General features: G+C 50.3%; 1 protein-coding gene across 1 annotated transcript; it reads right to left on the reverse strand.

The window, feature by feature from the left end:
* Positions 1 to 3,208: 3,208 nt before the first annotated feature.
* On the reverse strand, positions 3,209 to 14,528 carry LOC144724770 (homeobox protein Hox-A9-like). The gene is made up of 2 exons (XM_078604157.1): positions 13,928 to 14,528; positions 3,209 to 3,447 (listed from the first exon to the last, which is right to left on the reverse strand). The coding sequence occupies exons 1-2, from the start codon at positions 14,526 to 14,528 to the stop codon at positions 3,209 to 3,211; spliced, it is 840 nt and encodes a 279-aa protein (XP_078460283.1).
* Between the last annotated feature and the right edge of the window lie 6,103 nt (positions 14,529 to 20,631).

The following is a 20,631-nucleotide window of genomic DNA, read 5'->3' on the forward strand; positions in this document are numbered from 1 at the left end:
GGTTGTTATCAGATAACCGGTAAACCGGCAAACCGGTTTTTCATAAAGTCAGGAACCGGTAACCGTTCCCAGTGGAATGTTAGTAGCGAGTGCACCGAACGGCACGGACAAACCGCACGGCGGCCGAAGTCACCGAGTGGTAAAACATTTTTTTTCCTATTAGTTTTTTTTTTACGTTCAAAAGGTACAAATGTTATATTTATTGCCCGGCGTCTGTACTCTATATATGCGGAAAACCGGTAACCGATTTTTACCGGTTTTTCATACGGTTACCGCTAATGCAACAACAAAAACATAGATTTTAACAACCCTAGTTTATATATAGTAATGTATGTAGTTGAGTGCCTACGTGTATGTGTGTGTACGTGTATATAGGTATATGTCTCTTTATGTATACAGTGTGCGTGTGTGTACGTAAGGCTATAAGAGGATCTTTGTATATTATAGGGAGCGGTGGGGCAGTGGTTAGCGCACTGCGCTACTAAACACGGCGAACGGATTCCCGCTCACATCCAACATTGGTGACGAATATCTGAACCGGTCCCTGGGCTCTCCCTGAGGTCGACTCAGCCTTAAATGACTACCTGTTGGGGTGTGTAAAAACATCAGCTCTGGGGAGACAAAGGCGACCGGGCGTGGTGGTGCCCCCCCTTCAAAGGTTACTTACTCGCTAACAGCACTTGCCCCAACAGTTTGTTAAGGCTATACAGGGGAGATCTTTGCCTTTCTCTTTGTGTGCACACGTATGTGCTGATGCTATCGTGCACGCGCCAATGACGAATCCACGATGCCAAAGCGCATTTGGAGTTTCTCAATTGAATCCACCTGCCCGCCTGATTATCAACCGAGACCGTGGAAAACCCGGGGTGGAGTTTTTCTTTTAGTTTTAAAGCCTCCTCAACCTGGATCCTGGAGCCACCACCACTGCTTGGCGTTTGTGAATCATTCAAGCGCTTGAGTCGAGGACTGCAGCGTCGCTACAAACAACAGCCATCGCGCCGCATGTAAACGGAGCCCGGGTCGCGCCCGGTTCGCGATGGAAACAAACACCGGCTCCGTGCAATGAACCACAGAGCGGCCACGTGGAGTTGGAGGCGCAGAGGCCTTGGGGTTGTCGGTAGGCACGTGACGAGCATTCCTCTTCGAACGCTTTCTTACGCTCGTGGTACAATCGCGAGGGTAATCGAATATTATTCTTAGGTTTTTTCGGTAAAGTCACGTAGGTAAAACATCAAAATTAATGAAAATAAAATAAAAACATCCCACCTGATGACGGAGACTTGTGTTGCCTCCGAAACGTCCTGATTTTTGTTTTTATTTTATTTTATTTTCATTAATTTTGATGTTTTACCTACGTGACTTTACCGAAAAAACCTAAGAATATGATTCCTTGCAGTCACGAAAGCTTCAAATCTAGAATTAATCGAATATTGCGACGTATTGCAGCCGATGTATAGACGTGGGGTTGTTGTGCGCGCTTATGAAGCTACGGCGAGGCTGGTGGAACGAATGAAGGCGTCGACGAGCCGGGAGACGCGCAGCGCACGGGAAAGAGAGAGACCGAGAGACGGAGCGGTGACACAAGAAACGAAAGAGACGTCGCTCGCGAAGCGAACGATGCACACGAGACGGGGTGCGAACGAGGCAGACAACAGACAAAGGATCGAGGAGGCAAACGAGGCGGTTCGAACGAGACGAACAATACAAAGAAACGATGTAAACGAGACGGAAACACATAAAACAACCATACCGATGGTATAAATGAGACGGACATTTTTTTTCAAAGTAAAAATCGAATATCGATCTCCGAATCGTGGTAATTCTGAGAACGTGAGGGGTAGGGAGGTGGGTGGTGGAGTCGTTAGGGGCCGAGAGCTGTCACGGTTCTGCGCAGCGCTTGGCAGCAGCGATAGAAGACTCAGTCGATACTCACACACACGCACGCAATGCACACATAGACCCACACAGACCCACGCATGCACTTACACATACTCACACGCAGACTCGTGCACCTGCACACAAACTTACGCGCACACAGACTCACTCTTGCATTTACACACAGACTCGCACACACGCAGACTCGCACACTTACACAGACTTGCACACTTACATAGAAACTCACGCACACAGAGACTCACACTTGTACTAACACATTCAAACACGGAGATTTATGCACTTACAGACTCACGCACACACAGACTCAAACATATACATACAGATTCACACACACACCTACTCGTTTAAGGCTGAGTCGACGTAGGGGTGGCCCACGCCCGGTTCAAACATCAGTCGCGCCACTCGCTTGAATCGTTACCGGGGAGGAAAGGGGAACGCGCGTCGCCGCGGGCTGGTGGGAACGCAGTGCGCTAACCACTGCGCCACCGCTCCCCGCGCACAGACGATTCGCACAGGCCACTCGTAGACACGCCGGAATAAGTTAGTCGATATCGGGTAAACAAAACAACGACAGTAGTTTCAACACTCTACTCGTCAACAACAACAACAACAGCGGCAACCACAACAACAAAACTACAACTATTAATATCAATTACAAGCGCGTGGCAAAGGAGCAGCACCTGCAATTGCCTGGCTCACGCGCTGCTCTTAGAAGGGCCTCCATGAGAATGCAATTGGCCGTATCGCTCATTGCAATGGCAGTTGATAACGGTCGTACTAATTCCGTGTCATTACGGTATAAATAACGAGGATCATACCGTGGCGCTGCTGTGCGGTGTAATGGTTGGTTGTAGCGAAGTGTGGACTTGCAAATCCAGTGCGCTTCGGTGCGGTTCTATCTCCGGGCGCGGCAGTTAAAGGGAGTTTCTTAACCCCACCCCCCACCATCTCCATCCAGCAGTCTTCTACAAACGGGGTCGCCATAGTTAGTCGATCGGCAGTTCGCATGTGGTGGGGTAACGTGTGGGTAACTCCCACCGCTTACAAGATGTGGAAGCCTAGGCCAAAACACGCGCACATACCCTCTCTGGCGGGTCTCTCTCTCTCTCTCGCTCGCTTAGAGCTGCTGACGCGAGTGGTAGGCCCTTCCACCAGCAGCGGCTCGAGCCCGGAAATTGCAGAGCCGCGCCTTTGCCCTCCTCCTCCTCGCCATCACCACCACCATCATCATCATCGAGGGCAGCAGTGGAGAGTGAGTGCGGAGTGAGCGCCGTACGAGGGCGCGTGAGCCCCTTTGTTTGTTTGTTGTTGTTTACGGATCATCGCTCTTATCTCTCTTCATCTTCTTGAGCTTCATGCGCCGGTTCTGGAACCAGATCTTCACCTGCCTCTCGGTGAGGTTGAGACCGCGCGCCACCTCGTAGCGGCGGTCCCGCGTCAGGTACATGTTGAAGAGGAACTCCTTCTCCAGCTCCAGCGTCTGCTGCTTGGAGTAGGGGCAGCGCTTCTTGCGGCCCGCGCGCGCGTGCAGCCAGTGGGCAGAAGGGTCGCCTGCGGGGAGGAGGAGGAGGGGGCAGGGCAGGTGGGCACCGTGATGAGGACCGGGAGCATCGCCTTACCCTCGCAAGCTCGTGATGTACCACCGGTGGTACATCACGAGCCGCACTGATGTACCACCGGCGGTGCTGATGGTAATTGTACTACCGACTCTATGGCGAGATGGATACCGTGCGGACTGGAGTATCGCCTGCTGATACTATGAAATAAATAGGCAATGCACTGCCTTCACATACCTGTCCCTCGACACAAACAAGCGTATCTTCTTTACGCATCACATCAGCCACACGGAACTTCTGTGAGTGCGTGGGTTCTGTGTGTGTGTGCGTTTGTCACGCTATGAGACCTACATCTAACAGAGATGAGCCTCTGTCAATCCGTGTGGTAGTTCACCATACACGGCATTGGTTCAAGCAAGCCCTAACGCTGCTGATGAGACGCTGAAAGTCAAAACCGGTGCCGAGTGTGCTCGTGTTGAACCAATGCTGCTGACATTCTAAGTAAGGGATGTGTACAAAACACTTGGCGATTTCAGTGGCCAGACAACCACGTGAAGGCAGTAGTAGTGTGTTGTTGACTCATTATCCGAGTGACGATATTATGAATCAGTCCTGGGACTCCCCTAGGTCGTTTCAGCCGTAAATGAGTACCCGGTGCGTTGTGTAAACATCGCCACTGGGGAGACAAAGGCGGCCGAGCGTGATGCTGGCCACCCACCCCTCGTGTGCCGTGCCGGCCTTCATAGGTGCTACTCGCCAACAGAACTTGCCCCAACAGTCTGTTACAGGCTATAGGGGAGATCTTCGTCCTTGCAATACTCCACTAACCCGAGTACACAAACATATTTAATGACGCTGCTGCGATGGCCGTGGTGGTGCACAAAGCACGGACTAACTACAACAACGACGACGACATTAAGCCCAGCACGCTCCGTGTCGATGCCACTACCGTGTGCGTGCGTATTGGGGGGGGGGGGGGGGCTTAACATGCAAACGAATGTAACAGGGTGACGTTTCGGGCGATGGCCCTTCTTCATAGCATTGCCCATCAAATAAAGCCACCGTCGTGTTGACGAATCTGGCAAGTTCGTTTGTTCTCACGCCCTACGGAGAGCGACGCACGAGTTATCCGCGAACACGCTGAGCGCGAACACCCCACCCCTTAATATTCGCGACGTCTCGCGTTGCACCGATGTCCGCGAACATTAAGGGTTCGCATGTTATGTTGAACTTCCTTCGCACCGTACGTAGCCAGCCGTGCGCAATGGGAGGTACCGTTCACTGTGTTCATCGCTTTACCAGCAGCATCGGAGATCACCCCCCCTCCCCCCTGTCCTCAAAATCCAAACGCATTCGTTCCTTAACCCGTGCATTCGATTTATTCCTGGACAAGGGATTACTTTCTCACTCGACATTTTTTGCACGTTGACGCTGCTGCTAGGCTGCCGCGGAGTAAGATATAATCGGCGTAAGGCACTACTACTACTACCACTACAGCTTCGTTCCCTCCATTCAATTCCCATTGTTTACGTCCCTCTGAGACCGACGCAGCGCTTACTTACACATGCACCTAACCTTGTTGATCTTGCTCCCCTCGCTCCCGTAGTTATGTTGCCACTCTTCGTTTTAGATTCGCGCGTGTTTCACTTAGGAATGTCAAAAGCACCTGGGTTTAACACGTAGGCTTTCGCGACAAATATCATCCATAATAGAGGTTTTTTTTGGGTTAGTTCTTTTTTGGGTTAGTTCTAACCCAAAAAAAACTCTCTCATGGATCAAAAAACACCTCGTTTGTTCGCTGCACAATATTTATCGAGGATTCTGTGTCTTCGTTCTGTGCGAGGTCGATGCCTTCGTTTGTGTTGCTGCGTCTGCTGCACTCACGTTTCAAAGAGTCGGGAAACTGTGGCGGCAACGGGATCATAATTATCTGAGTAACAAATCAAATAAACTGAAACTCAACCTACAGCACAAGGTACGTCTATCCGTAACATAATCCTAACAGGAGGGTTTCTCCACACATCTGGCTGTCGCCTGGTGATGCCGGTTGTAATTACTGGGAGAAACGTCGTGCTCAGATTGTAAATGTTGTGGCTTGGCTCTCCAACACACCGGTGTGCTGTACTAGTATACTACACTATACACTATTATACACTACACTACTATACACATCATTACTATACACTACACTATACACTAGTGCTGCACTAGTGACGAATTGGCCACGTTCTGTTTACGTGACAAACCTTACTAGTTGGCTGTGTCGGGTGGTGGCGGGTATAACGACACATTTATATTTACGCGATATAATCCACAAACACCTCTTATGGATTATATTGGTCGCGAAAGCCTACGTGTTAAACATAATGATCCTATATGCGTGTACATATACACATACGTGTATCATCATCGTCATGATACGAACAGGTTTACAGGAATATTTGGTGCAATGAGAACGAAACTTTCAACGAAACAATTTTTCATTTAATCGGGTAAGGCCCCACTGAGCTATGCATATATTTTTCATAGACGACCTGGCTATCACAAATGATAACTCAACGAAGTGTGCTTATCGCGTGTACATATATAGCAGCCAAATACTCTAAGAAGCGCGTGTTTGTAAATGTGGAGGGAAAAACCCGGAGGACCCGGAGCAAATCCACGCGACCACGGGGGAGAGAGAGAGACACGCAAACTCCAAATGTACAGCAGCAGGCGTCAGGGTCTGGATGGAACCCACCACCTCCTTCATACCAAGCGAGGTAGTCAACATCTCTTAGCCACGATGATGATGATGATGAGAGACACGCAAACTCCAAATCTACAGCAGCAGGCGTCAGGGTCTGGATGGAACCCACCACCACCTACATACCAAGCGAGGTAGTCAACATCTCTTAGCCACGATGATGATGATGATGAGAGACACGCAAACTCTAAATGTACAGCAGCAGGCGTCAGGGTCTGGATGGAACCCACCACCACCTACATACCAAGCGAGGTAGTCAACATCTCTTAGCCACGATGATGATGATGATGAGAGACACGCAAACTCTAAATGTACAGCAGCAGGCGTCAGGGTCTGGATGGAACCCACCACCACCTACATACCAAGCGAGGTAGTCAACATCTCTTAGCCACGATGATGATGATGATGAGAGACACGCAAACTCTAAATGTACAGCAGCAGGCGTCAGGGTCTGGATGGAACCCACCACCACCTACATACCAAGCGAGGTAGTCAACATCTCTTAGCCACGATGATGATGATGATGAGAGACACGCAAACTCTAAATGTACAGCAGCAGGCGTCAGGGTCTGGATGGAACCCACCACCACCTACATACCAGGCGAGGTAGTTGGCATCTCGCCGCTCTGTAGGTGAGGAGATGGATGCATCATTGCCGGAGCAGCGTCCTGGACTGTTCCGACTGGAAATTGACCACGGCGAAGAACTAACTCGGTCACATAGATCCTGGGCAAACTTGTAGCTGCGTCTACTTGTGTGTTTAGTTGTGTGTCTACGTGTGTGTTTAGTTGTCTACTTGTGTGTCTACTTGTGTGTTTAGTTGTGTGTCTACTTGTGTGTTTAGTTGTGTGTTTAGTTGTGTGTTTGTGTGTCTAGTTGTGTGTCTAGTTGTGTGTCTACTTGTGTGTTTACATGTGTGTCTACTTGTGTGTCTAGTTGTGTGTTTAGTTGCCTACTTGTGTGTTTACTTGTGTGTTTACATGTGTGTTTGTGTATAGTTGTGTCTAGTTGTGTGTCTACTTGTGTGTTTACATGTGTGTCTACTTGTGTGTCTAGTTGTGTGTTTAGTTGTCTACTTGTGTGTCTAGTTGTGTGTTTACATGTGTGTTTACTTGTGTGTCTAGTTGTGTGTTTAGTTGTCTACTTGTGTGTCTAGTTGTGTGTTTACATGTGTGTTTACTTGTGTGGGTTAACATGTGTGTCTACTTGTGTGTCTACTTGTGTGTTTAGTTGTGTGTCTACTTGTGTGTATAGTTGTGTGTTTAGTTGTGTGTCTACTTGTGTGTTTAGTTGTGTGTTTACATGTGTGTTTAGTTGTGTGTCTAGTTGTGTCTAGTTGTGTGTCTAGTTGTGTGTCTAGTTGTGTGTTTAGTTGTCTACTTGTGTGTTTAGTTGTGTGTTTACATGTGTGTTTGTGTGTCTAGTTGTGTGTCTACTTGTGTGTTTACTTGTGTGTTTAGTTGTGTGTTTAGTTGTGTGTCTACTTGTGTGTCTAGTTGTGTGTCTAGTTGTGTGTTTACTTGCGTGCTCTATTTAAACCAAGAGTCATGCGTGCGATCTGTCAACTAAAATCTGTCACAGGGCAACATGCTGTCTCGTCTTCAGACTGCATCTTCTCAAGTCGATTTATCTCCTTCGCCTCTCTGGCTCTCTGTGATGTTTCCTTATCCTTGATCTTACAAGGCGCATGGAGACATTGGTGGAAGGCGCCTTACTAATACATGTACATTATCGTCAATGATTATGTCCCTACATGTTCCTTTTCAGGGTTAAGGGTTCCTTGCACTGAGTATTTGACAGAACAATTGAGTTTCCAAACATTCCCAAGTATTTTTTTGATTCATTTATTTAAAAAAAACTTACCACTAAGCGACCAGTAACAAGCAGCGCTATCAAAGTTGGTATATACGCGTTAATAGGTTTCTTGAATAGGGAAAGTTTCCTATTATGATTACTACAATAATTTGGGGGAAACGACGACACGATGGTGGCAAGATGAATTTCCAGAGTGCAGCGGTGGAAGGGAAGAAGCAGAAAGAGAGAGAAGTGAGGTGACCGGCGGGGTGGATGGTGAGTGAGTGAGTGGGTGAGTGTGTGGGTGAGTGAGTGAGTGAGTGGGTGAGTGAGTGAGTGGGTGAGTGAGTGGGTGAGTGTGTGGGTGAGTGAGTGGGTGAGTGTGTGGCTGAGTGTGTGGGTGAGTGTGTGGGTGAGTGAGTGGGTGAATGAGTGGCTGAGTGTGTGGGTGAGTGTGTGGGTGAGTGAGTGGGTGAGTGAGTGGCTGAGTGTGTGGGTGAGTGAGTGGGTGAGTGAGTGGCTGAGTGTGTGGGTGAGTGAGTGGGTGAGTGAGTGGCTGAGTGTGTGGGTGAGTGAGTGGGTGAGTGAGTGGGTGAGTGAGTGGGTGAGTGAGTGGGTGAGTGAGTGGCTGAGTGTGTGGGTGAGTGAGTGGGTGAGTGAGTGGATGAGTGTGTGGGTGAGTGTGCGGGTGAGTGAGTGGGTGAGTGTGTGGGTGACTGTGCGGGTGAGTGAGTGCGTAAGTGTGGGTGAGTGCGTGAGTGTGTGGGTGAGTGCGTGGGTGAGTGAGTGCGTGGGTGAGTGGGTTGGAGTGTGGGTGAGTGCGGGTGAGTGAGTGGGTGAGTGTGTGGGTGAGTGTGCAGGTGAGTGAGTGGGTGAGTGCGTAAGTGTGTGGGTAAGTGAGTGAGTGAGTGTGTTGTTGCGACCGGAAGTGTGGTGAGTAGGTGAAAATGTGCGTGTGTGAGTGAATGTGTTGTCGGTGGTGTAGCGCTGAGCGCGCTACGAACCCGGCGACGCGAGTTCGATTCCCGCTCACGGCTAACACCGGCGACTATTATCTAAACCGGTCCTGGACCTCCCCTAGGTTGACTCATCCTCAAATGAGTACAGTATCTAGTGCGGTGTGCAAACATCCCCACTCGGGAGACAAAGGCGGCCGGGCGTGGTGCTGATCGTGTTGGTGTGGTGAGTGAGTAGGGGTGAGTAGGAGTGAGTGAGTAGGGGTTAAGTGTGTGGGTGAGCAAGCATGTTGTTGTGACCCGCAGTGTGGTGAGTGAGTGAGGTAGGGGTGAGTGAGGTAGGGGTGAGTGAGTAGGAGTGAGTGAGTAGGGGTGAGTGAATTGGGGTGAGTGATTGTGTTGTGAGCTTCAGTGTGGTGGTGGTTGAACACACAGAGTGGTGGATGAGACGTAACAGAGTTTGCTTGACCAAGTTCGCAACACGGGCAGGGGAACCAATGTGTGGAACTTCCACGTTGATGGAGATTCACCCAAAGTTGATGGAGATTCACCCAAAGTTGATGGAGATTCACCCAAAGTTGATGGAAATTCACCCAAAGTCGATGGAGATTCACCCAAAGTTGATGGAGATTCACCCAAAGTTGATGGAGATTCACCCAAAGTCGATGGAGATTCACCCAAAGTTGATGGAAATTCACCCAAAGTCGATGGAGATTCACCCAAAGTTGATGGAAATTCACCCAAAGTCGATGGAGATTCACCCAAAGTTGATGGAGATTCACCCAAAGTTGATGGAGATTGACCAGCGGACTCGCTTTCACTTCTGTTTATATTTAGCCGCTACTCCCACACGGCTGTAGTTATAGTTCTAACGGCGAGTACCAATATAGCCGACTTCACTCTTAACATTACCGATATTTAATCATAATAATAATAGCAATGATTAGTCCCCCTGTAAGTCCAGGTCAGTGATGGTGGTCATTTTACTTGTGAGCGCATTCCATATCTCTCCTTCAAATAGCACACACAACATATACGCAACATATACGCCATATATACGCAACATGTACACAACAGATACATAGAGGACACGTATTAGGCATACAAGCATTCTACAACATACACTATACACACGTATCGCAAATACCAGATACATAACAATTGCAATTATATAATGGACACATTTCAGGACATGTAACATGTAAATTAACTATTTAAACCTCTTTTTTAAAGCAGGTAAGACCCGCTCTTTTTCAGAAGTGAAGTGGACAACATCCAAACACTCTAAACGCGTGTTCATCCTAAATGTGGAGGAAACCGAAATCACGCGACCACGGCAAGAGAGACGCCGCGAACTCCAAATACACAACGGCAGCAGCAGGCATCAGGGTCAGGATCGAACCCACGACCTCCTGCATACCAGGCGAGGTAGTTAACATCTCCTCGCCACCGTGATGATGATGAGAGAGACACACAAACTCCAAATATACAGCAGCAGGCATCAGGGTCGGGATCAAACCCACGACCTCCTGCATACCAGGCGAGGTAGTTAACATCTCCTAGCCACCGTGATGATGATGAGAGAGGGAGACACGCAAACTCCGAATACACAGCAGTAGCAGGCATCAGGGTCTGGATCGAACCCACGACCTCCTGCATACCAGGCGAGGTAGTTAACACTCCATTACATAACAGACACTTCGCAAACAGCGCACGGAAACAGAAGCATAACAAATAGACGTATGTATATTCGTGATTGCACAACGAATACATAAAGTACACGAGACACACGTGACAAATACACAACAGACGCGTCGCAAGCACCAAACGGAACACAAGAGACGTGAGAAATAGACGCAATTCAAATAGCTGGTATGTAACGGATACACGAAGGGCACAAAAGCCGCGTATCAGATCGTGGATACACAACGTGTACACGTGGCATGTGCATGACGAGTAGCGGACACGCCAAATAGTAGTTCACGAGCACATGCTTAATAGACACGTCGCCGTCATCAACAGCAACAACAACAGCCGCTGTACTCTATCCACTGTTGGATGACCCCCCCCTCTCTACCCCACCGCCATTGTCGTGGCCGTTGTGAGTCTCGGCCGCTTGCCCTCATCATCATCATCACTCGCGCCGCCGTCACCATCACCACCATCATCATCACCATCATTGTCACTGATGCCGCCGTCACCATCACCACCATCATCACCACCACCACCAGCAGCATCATCATCACCATCATCATCATCACTGATGCCGCCGTCACCATCACCACCATCATCACCACCATCATCTACACCACCATCATCATCAACACCACCACCATCATTATCAACACCAGCATCATCATCAACACCACCATCATCATCACTACCACCATCATCATCATCATCACCACCACCACCATCACCATCATCACCACTACCATAATCACCACTACCATAATCACCACCATCATCACCACCACCACCACCATCATCATCATCACCACTACCATAATCACCACTACCATAATCACCACTACCATAATCACCACCATCATCACCACCACCACCACCATCATCATCATCACCACTACCATAATCACCACTACCATCATCATCACCATCATCATCACCACCACCATCATCACCACCACCACCACCATCATCATCATCACCACTACCATAATCACCACTACCATCATCATCACCATCATCATCATCACCACTACCATAATCACCACCACCATCATTATCTATTCGGGCAACGTGCTCTGCACCGACTCGCTACACTTTTCCGATCGATTAATCTCGCATCTTTAACTCGCGCGCGTGTTCTTTCTCTCATCCACGTGTTCCCTTTCTACCCATCTGCCTTATTTCTAATGCACGTGCAAGTAGCTACTCATACTAGACATTCGTGAAAAAGAGCTTCACAGCTCATCGGATTCCTCCAGGATAAAAACTAATTATTCTGACTATAGTATGATAGTAGCTACTGAGTACAGTACCAACATAATACAGCAAGCATGTACCGCAGGGGCAATAATCAGACCAAATACACGACAAATACCCGATCGATACGAAGTACATGAAAGACAAATATTCTATAAAGGAACATAGTATGCACAAGCCACCTTCTAGACACGTAACATATATAAGCAATACAAATAAGGTAAATACTGTACTGCAATCAATATATTCGGTGCATGAAATCGACGCAACCGAATGCCATGCTAATATTTGACAAAACAACAGATATACATATCACAATACATGCAACATTAATTAACAGGCACGCACTACTATATATATACATGGAATACATAACAAGTGCATAATATATACTCGACAATCAGAGAAGCGTACACAATAGACGTACATAGATCGACCAACAACTCGCACAGAACAAGAACGCAGCAGAAACGCACCAGATCATCATTAGCCACACTGGGTATACATACCACACACACACAGCAACTGATACATAAACCATTCCAGGTGCATAGCCTATACCAGACCCATGCTCGTTACGTAACGCATGGATTATAAACACCGAAACATGATACACAACGGGCAATTCCAGAAGCATCATCGACGAACAGCTGATAGATGATACACATCGGATTCTAAACATACACACACCCGATACATACTATACACATGCACGGCATGAGAAGTGGAAGGCACACAACATCCGCACACAGATACGGATGGATAATCCGGACACAAACCAGATAGAAAACAGATGGTATGTACACAATTAACACATATAAAGACATAACGTACACATCGAAGGCACGTAACATACATCCGAGTTCTGTAATGAGACCAACAGAGACACACCATAAACACAATAGAAAATACCCAGACACGTATCAGACACATACTTACATAACAGAGACATAGCAAACACACGTAACGGACACACACACACACACACATGTATAACATAACACATCAAATACTTAATAGACACACAGCAGACGTGTACCAGACACATGCGAGATTTATGATGGATTGATCACCGACACATACATAATAGAGGCATGATTCACACACCGCAGGCGCATATCAAACACAAATCAGATACACATAATATGTCTATCATAATAATACCAAACACATAACAGTACACAATACGCACACCAATCATATAGACACATGATATAACGAATATGTGCAATAGTTACATATACACAAAGGAGACATGCACATACATACTACACATGGCTACATGATATATATGTCAATGTACACAATGGACACCACACTCATAATATATAAACAATAGTCACACAAGGCACGTAACACACACACACAACAGACATGCAGCAGAAACCACACGCAACACAGACGACATCATACACACGCCAGTGAGACACACACCACACACACACACCACACACACACACCACACACACCACACACACACACCCCACACACACACACACCATGGCAACACGTCCCAGACACACAAACAGATGCGTGATCGACTTGCACCGCAGACACACGGCCTACATAAGAGACACACAAAGGACACACACAACACTCCACCACGGCCCGTCGCCCATTATCATCACCACCATCATCATCACAACTATCATCATCACCACCACCATCATCACCAGCATCATCATCACCACCAGCATCATCATCACCACCACCATCATCATCACTACCACCATCACCACTACCATAATCACCACCACCACCACCAGCATCATCACCACCATCATCATCACTACCACCATCACCACTATCATAATCACCACCACCACCACCATCACCACCACCACCATCATCATCACCACCACCACCATCATCATCACCACCACGACCACCACCACCATCATCATCACCACCACGACCACCACCACCACCATCATCATCACTACCACCACCACCACCACCATAATCACCACCGCCACCATAATCACCACCACGACCACCACCACCACCACCCCCGCCCGTGCCGCTTGACGTACTCGCTTGTAGCCGCGCCCGGCTCTCCTCTCCGGGGTCCGTGCCCGCCAGGTCCCCCTTGTGCTCGGGGTAGGGGTCCCCGTGAGACCCCAGCACGGGGTCCGGGGTCTCGGCGACGACCCCTCGGAAGAGCAGCGACTCCGCGTCGAAGCGGGCCACGCTCATTCCGTCAGAGCCGACCTGCAGGAGTCCCGGCGCCGGTCCGCACCCCCCCGGCCGGCACGCCAGCCCGTATGGAGCCAGGGACCCCTGCGGGGACCCCATCCCCATCCCGGGGTAGAGGCCGCCGCCGCCGCCGCCCGTGAGAGATTCGAGCCACGACGACCCCGGGGGGTCCTGACCTCCTCCCGGGGGTCCGTAGAGCCCCGGCTGAGTCCAGGGGGGGCCCCCCCCCATCTTGTGCTGCTGGAAGCCGCACGCCGCGTGGGGAGGAGGAGGGGGCGGTTCGAAGTCTGGCAGCTGGAAGGCGGCGATGCGGCGGCTCTCGCTCGACTGGAGGAGCGCCGGGAGGGAAATGCTGTCCGAGGGGTCCCCGCGGGGTGCAGCGTCCGCGTAGAAGCGAGCGTGGAGAGGGGGGCCGACCCCCTTTAGGGGTCCGGACATGATCGCGGGACTCGTGTGACACCGCCGTCACGAGTAAGTGGGGGGGGGGGGTCTGGGTTTGGGTGGGGGGCAAAGGGGGGGATGTGGCCGTGGATGAGGAGGGGGGGGGGGCTCAGGTCGGACCCACTAATCCGAGAGGAGCGTGGTGGAGTGTTTTGGAGCGAGCCCCCTTCTGATGACGACGGCCGCTCTGTGCTCACGATCACTCGCTCCCAATTGTGCTCGTCACTCGCTCCCAATTGTGCTCGTCACCCTCACTCCTGCCTCGTCACCCTCGCGCCTGCCCCGTCACTCGCACGAGCCCCGGGCTCGCGTTTAACACCCCCGCCCGCCACTGGCGCCGTCTCAAGAAAACGCTGCTGCCCGATGCATAAACGACGCCCCCCCCCTCCCTCCCCTTCGTCGAAGCGCCGCCGAAACACTTCTTCTCCGATGCACAAACACTGCCCGAGCCGAGCGCTTCTGCAACGACGGCAGCGAAGCGCCACCACTCATTCACTCCCCTCCCCGGCAATGGAACGGACGCCACTCGCGAGCTCCACGCACGCGACTCTGAACCCGACGATTCCGCCCCAAGCTCCACGCGCCTCGCCCAACTAAGACGCGGACGCTCCCAGCCGCTCGTTTACACCCCAGTGCAGGGGTGGGTGCGGTGGAGTGGGGGGGGGTCTAGGGGATGGGGGTGGTTACAGGGATGTATTTATTTATTTACTTACTCCATGCTTAATTTCAGTCGGGAAGTCGTTTGACACCCAGCGCGTAACCCATCTCCTGCCAGGCCTTATCTCGCGATTACAAATTGTTTATTTGTTTTGGGATGCATGTAAAACGCGTGAATTTAATTGTAAGACTAGGGGGGGGGGGTATAATGGTGTGTGAGTTATTATGCATAGGTGCACTTTGTACTCTCGTGGTAGTGCCTTACGCCGGCAAAATCCATACTCCAAGCCAGGTCAGCCTGAGCAGCGTTCCGGAAAATATCGATTATTTTTTCTTAGTTCTTGTGCATACATCACTAACTTACCTGGCTGCGTTCTCACTCGGTTAGAAACCTGCCCGTGTATTATACACACAAACACACTTATAGACACACGCACGCACGCACACGTTGAATCTGAACTCATTCGCCTGCTTTGCTGTTCATGTGTCTCTAACGCTGCATGTAGATGTCTGCCGTGTGTACGAGGATCAATGGATACGATGCGAAATGTGTCAAACACTAATCCCACTCACTCTGCCCGTGTGCGTCCCGTCTCCCGTTCGCGCGTCTCGTTCCCGACCACAATGCGCCCATTATTTTTTATGGGACCGAGGGGCGGAGGCGGTGGAAGAGGGGGAGGAGGGTGGGGGGGTTGGGGGATGGGGGAGGGGGGGGGAATTGGTTACCCCCCCCCTCTCCCGTCCCACTCTCCCACCCCCCACCCACCGAGGTCACGTGGCGCTCGTTAAGCGCGTCGCTAAATCAGCGGAGATGTCCCATATAAGGTCACCATTTGCATATATGCAAAGTAGTTGCGTCCCCAGCAAAGGCCGCGCTAAATTAATTCAACTGGAATTTGATCACCGACAGTGGCGATAAAACACGAGTGTGGGGGGCACAGGGGGGGCACACGCTGTGGGTGAGTGTTTTTCAATAGTGGGGGGGGGCATCAATAGGCGCTCGCTAACTGTGTACCCCTTTGGTTTCTCCAAAGGGCCACGAGGATTGCACGTGGCTTGATTTCGGTTCGGACCCACTCATCATCATCATCAACATTCTCGTCTGTCGTGGCCGATATCCACTGCTGGATGATTTCCTCCCCAATCCGACGGCCGCATCTTCACGAGCCTGCGATGGTCACGAACTCCATCCAGCCGCCGCACGCTAGAAACTCGCACCATCGCTACGCGGACTCCGTCTCTCCACCACCACGTGGCATCATCTCTCCTCCTGCCCCAGGCCCGCCGCGTTCCCCAGTGCGCCTCTTAACGCCACTGCGAAGCAACGCGCATCTCATCCAAGCGTCAGCGCGCACTTTTTAAAATTCCACTCGTCGATGGAATGGAGCGGCGAACGAGAGCAGGTTGGAGCGCTCTTGACGGGCCCACGACGACGATGATGATGATGATTTTTGAAAAGCAACAAAGCGGTGTGACTGGCAAACCAAAGACCGAGATCCCCGTAGAAGCCCTAACACGCCGTGCGGGCGAGCGCTCTGAGCGCGAGCATCTACGAAGGCCGGCACGGCACTCGGAGTGTGCGGGTAAGCACCACACAAGAACACGCGAGACCTCAGCGACTCGAGTCACCGCAAGATACACCTCGTCAGCCCGTGGCGGAAGTGGCTGAGCTCGCTTTAATTGTAAACACAGCGTTGCTATCAGGTCGAAAATATGTTTAACACGTCGTGGGCTTCCCGACCAAATATTTTCCACAATAAATTTTTTTTGGGGGGTTAGATCGCGTCCGTTTGATTGCATTTACGCAATTTAATCCAAAAACAATGTTTACTATCGGGAAATGTGCCCCTTCTCTCATACCCGACAAGGCGCGGCTAAAGCTGCGTGCTCTAAAACTCATTTGCGGGCCGATTCCAAGTCACGTGGGTTCCGTGCGAGTCGCGGGGCAAATCAAACGAAGCCGCGGGTCGCTTCAGGCCCCGTGGGCAATCTCGAGTGGCCACCCCAGAGCCAGGGGCGACTGCCCCCCCCCCTCGACCCACGTCACCCGTCCCCAAACCTCCCCACCCGCCCCCCCCCGCGCTCAGTCGTCCAATCCGCTCTGCTGTCCAGGTGCGTGCAGGTGCGCGCGGGGTCGCCGTCTCCGCTGCTACCGGCGGCTTCTCGCTTCCTCCTTCGCCGTGGGGACGGAGTCAACGCGGCCCGCTGAGACACGCGAAGCGACCTCGCCTCTTGGTGGTTGTTGTTGTGTTTTTTTAAAGTGAGGTTCGACCCCGGGGTGACATCGAATTACAATCGCGAGTCATTTGAAGCCATGGTGGGTATGGACGGAGGAGAAGAGCGAATCTTGGCATGAGATTGATCAATCGTCTCTCCGCCCCGCTCGACCAGCCTGATGATGACTACACCTCGCAGCGCCGCGCGCACCCTACCCGCCTGCTGTGTTGTCTGCCAGGTCCGTACGGTCACCCCCCCTCCCCTCGCAACCCCCTCCCCACCCCCGCCCCCACCCCCCGCCCCCCAACTTCCCTCCCTCCCCTCCCACCGCACGTCTTTGTGCAGCAGTGGTCCCAGTTGCATCCCCCAAACAGCCCCCACCCACTCCTCCAGCCCCTCCCCTCTCCTCCACCCTCCCCTCTCTTTAACACGTGGGGGGCTTTCGCGACAAATATCATCAATAGTAGAGGTTTGTTTGGGTTCGATGGCGTAAATATATAAATGTGTCGTTAAAACCTTCCACCATCCGACACAGCCAACCAGTAAGGGTTGTCACGTAAACAGAACGTGCTCTCCCCTCTCTCCCCCCATTCATGCTCTGTAAGGCTCTACCTGCCCCCCCCCTTTCGGTAATGATGCCCCCCCCCTCTCTGTCTCCTCGTGCCCATGTGGAATCGCTCGCTGGTGACCAGCGTGCCATTCCCGCTCACGGCCACCAACAACGGAGACGATCATATCTGGCCCCCGACCCTACGTCGACTCATTCTCAGATGAGTACCTGGAGCGGTGCGTGAGCATCGCCACTTGGGGGACAAAGGCGGCCGTGCGGGCGTAGGTGCTGACCAATCACCCCCTCGTGTGCCGTGTCGGCCTTGAATGTATTATGCCGTACGAGGTCAATCGTGCTAATCAGAGGTGCATGGAAGGACTGGTAACAGCACTTGTCCCTACAGTCTGTTAAGGCTATACGGGGGATCTTTGTATTTGTCCCCCCCACCACCCACATTCCGCCCCTTGCTCCGTGATGACCACCACACCCCCCCCCCCCAGCACCTCCCCAGCCCCTCCCCTGCTTTATGGAGCCCTCTCCACTCTGGCTGCTGTTTTAGGGCCCCCTAATCACGTGCGCAGCCAAGCGACGCTTCCTGGCTCTCTTTTGTTTACTCGGAGCGCGGGGAGGAGCTCGTGTCTAGCGGGTCATAAAACAACAACAACAAACAAATACACAAGTAAACAATAATAATTATGCCTTTCCACGTTCTTCTCAGTGCGGCTGATGTTGATGTATAGAGCAACAGATGTCATTCGACATTCAGATGGCCGAGTCCCAGATGGCGGAGTGGTGAATCGTCGCGACTGTGATTGTCTAAATCTCTGTGTGAGTCTATAAACTATGACAACAATTTTTTTATGTTACCAGGTAAGATAGCCACTGAGCTACAGAGTTATTTTTCAGAAGCGACCTGGTTATCACAAATAATAGCTCAACGAAGTGGCTTTTCATCATCACGTGGAAATGTCCAGCAGCCAAATACTGTGAACGCGATGACTTTGATTTTAAATGTGGAGGGGGAAAAAACCGGAGGACCCGGAGAAAAATCCACGCGACCACGGGGAGAGAGAGAGACACGCATACTCCTAATATACAGCAGGTGTCAGGGTCAGGATCGAATCCACGTCCTCCTGTATACCCAACGAGGTAGTTAATATCTCCTAGCCACCGTGGTGATGATGAGAGAGAGACACGCAAACTCCAAATATACAGCAGCAGGCGTCAGGGTCGGGATCGAACCCACAAACTCCGGCATACCAGGCGAGGTAGTTAACATCTCCTAGCCACCGTGGCGCCGAGTCTAAGTGAGGATTTACCCCCCCTCCCCGCGTGCTCCGGGTTCCTCCAACATATTTGAACGCTGTATTAATTGGCTGAAAATTATCATAACATATGTAGAGGATAGCAGAACTCGGACAATTGTTGGTGGTGCCAGTTCCTCACAGCCTGGCTGCAGCTGCTGCCGCCGCCTTTCCTCGACGCTCTCCGTGAACGACGCCGACAATGCTGGCTGTAAAACTCAACACTTTAAAGTAATTATTACCATTAAACGTACCAAGCGTCTCGAGGCAGTGTTGTTATTGATGAAAGTGGAGTGCCTATTGTTGTTTGTTCACCGCTGCCAACGCAGCAGCATCACCAAACTATTTGTGTGATCAAGTAAGCGGCACTTATTCGGATAAGATATCAAAGCGGATCCCCCCGTTTTATTTACAATATTTCGCTGCTATACATGTTCGTTGAGCTCTCATTTGTGGCCAGGTCGCTTCTGAAAAACGAAGCTATTAAGCTCAGTGGGATTTTACTTGGTAAATTAAAGAAAAGTTGAGTTTTATTTGGATATTTTTGTTTAAGTGATTTGTTTACCTTATGTATACTTTGCACTCCTACCGTGTGTATTTGTATATTAGTTATTGGGTTAGATCACGTAAAAGTAAATGATACATATACACGTTGTGGGTTTACCCTCTAACGCACCGGTGTGCTGCCCTCGTAACTGATTGGCGTGTTCTGTTTACGTGGCAAACCTTACTAATTGGCTGCGGTTGGGTGGTGGCGGGTTTAACGACACATTTATATATTTACGCGACCTAACTCCAAAACAAAACCTTTTTTAAAGAGACAACGGGGTTACTACCGCACGACATTGGCCTCCCTCAACGTGACCTTCAATATCCACAAAGTCATCATCCATCATTCACTTCTCTCTCTAAATACCACCAATATAAAAGTATTCACATTACCGGAACATCATTGTTATATTTACGCAGCTATAAGTTGTTTTACGGGTGGCATTTAGAACTTACGGTTCGGGTAGTTTCATCAGAGTAGTTTACCCAACTAAATTTTTTTTAAATAAATATCGTAAATTTCGATGTAAAGCTTTCGTGACTGCAGGGATTCATATTCTTTGTTCTTTCCGTAAAGTCACGTAGAAGGGAAATAATACAATAATAAAAATAAACAATAAAATTCTCACGACGTTTCGATTGCAACACTAGCAATCATCTTGCTGTGGTTTTCACACATGATGATGATTGCTTGTGTTGCAATCGAAACGTCGTGAGAATTTTATTGTTTTATTTGTATAATGTTATTATTATTTCTTTTCTCTTTGCCTTTAGCGAAAGAACCAAGAATAAAAATATAGTAAGAATACAAATATCAACTTCA

The sequence above is a fragment of the Lampetra planeri genome, chromosome 21 (assembly GCF_965212315.1).
Source record: "Lampetra planeri chromosome 21, kcLamPlan1.2.h2, whole genome shotgun sequence".
NCBI lineage: Eukaryota > Metazoa > Chordata > Hyperoartia > Petromyzontiformes > Petromyzontidae > Lampetra > Lampetra planeri.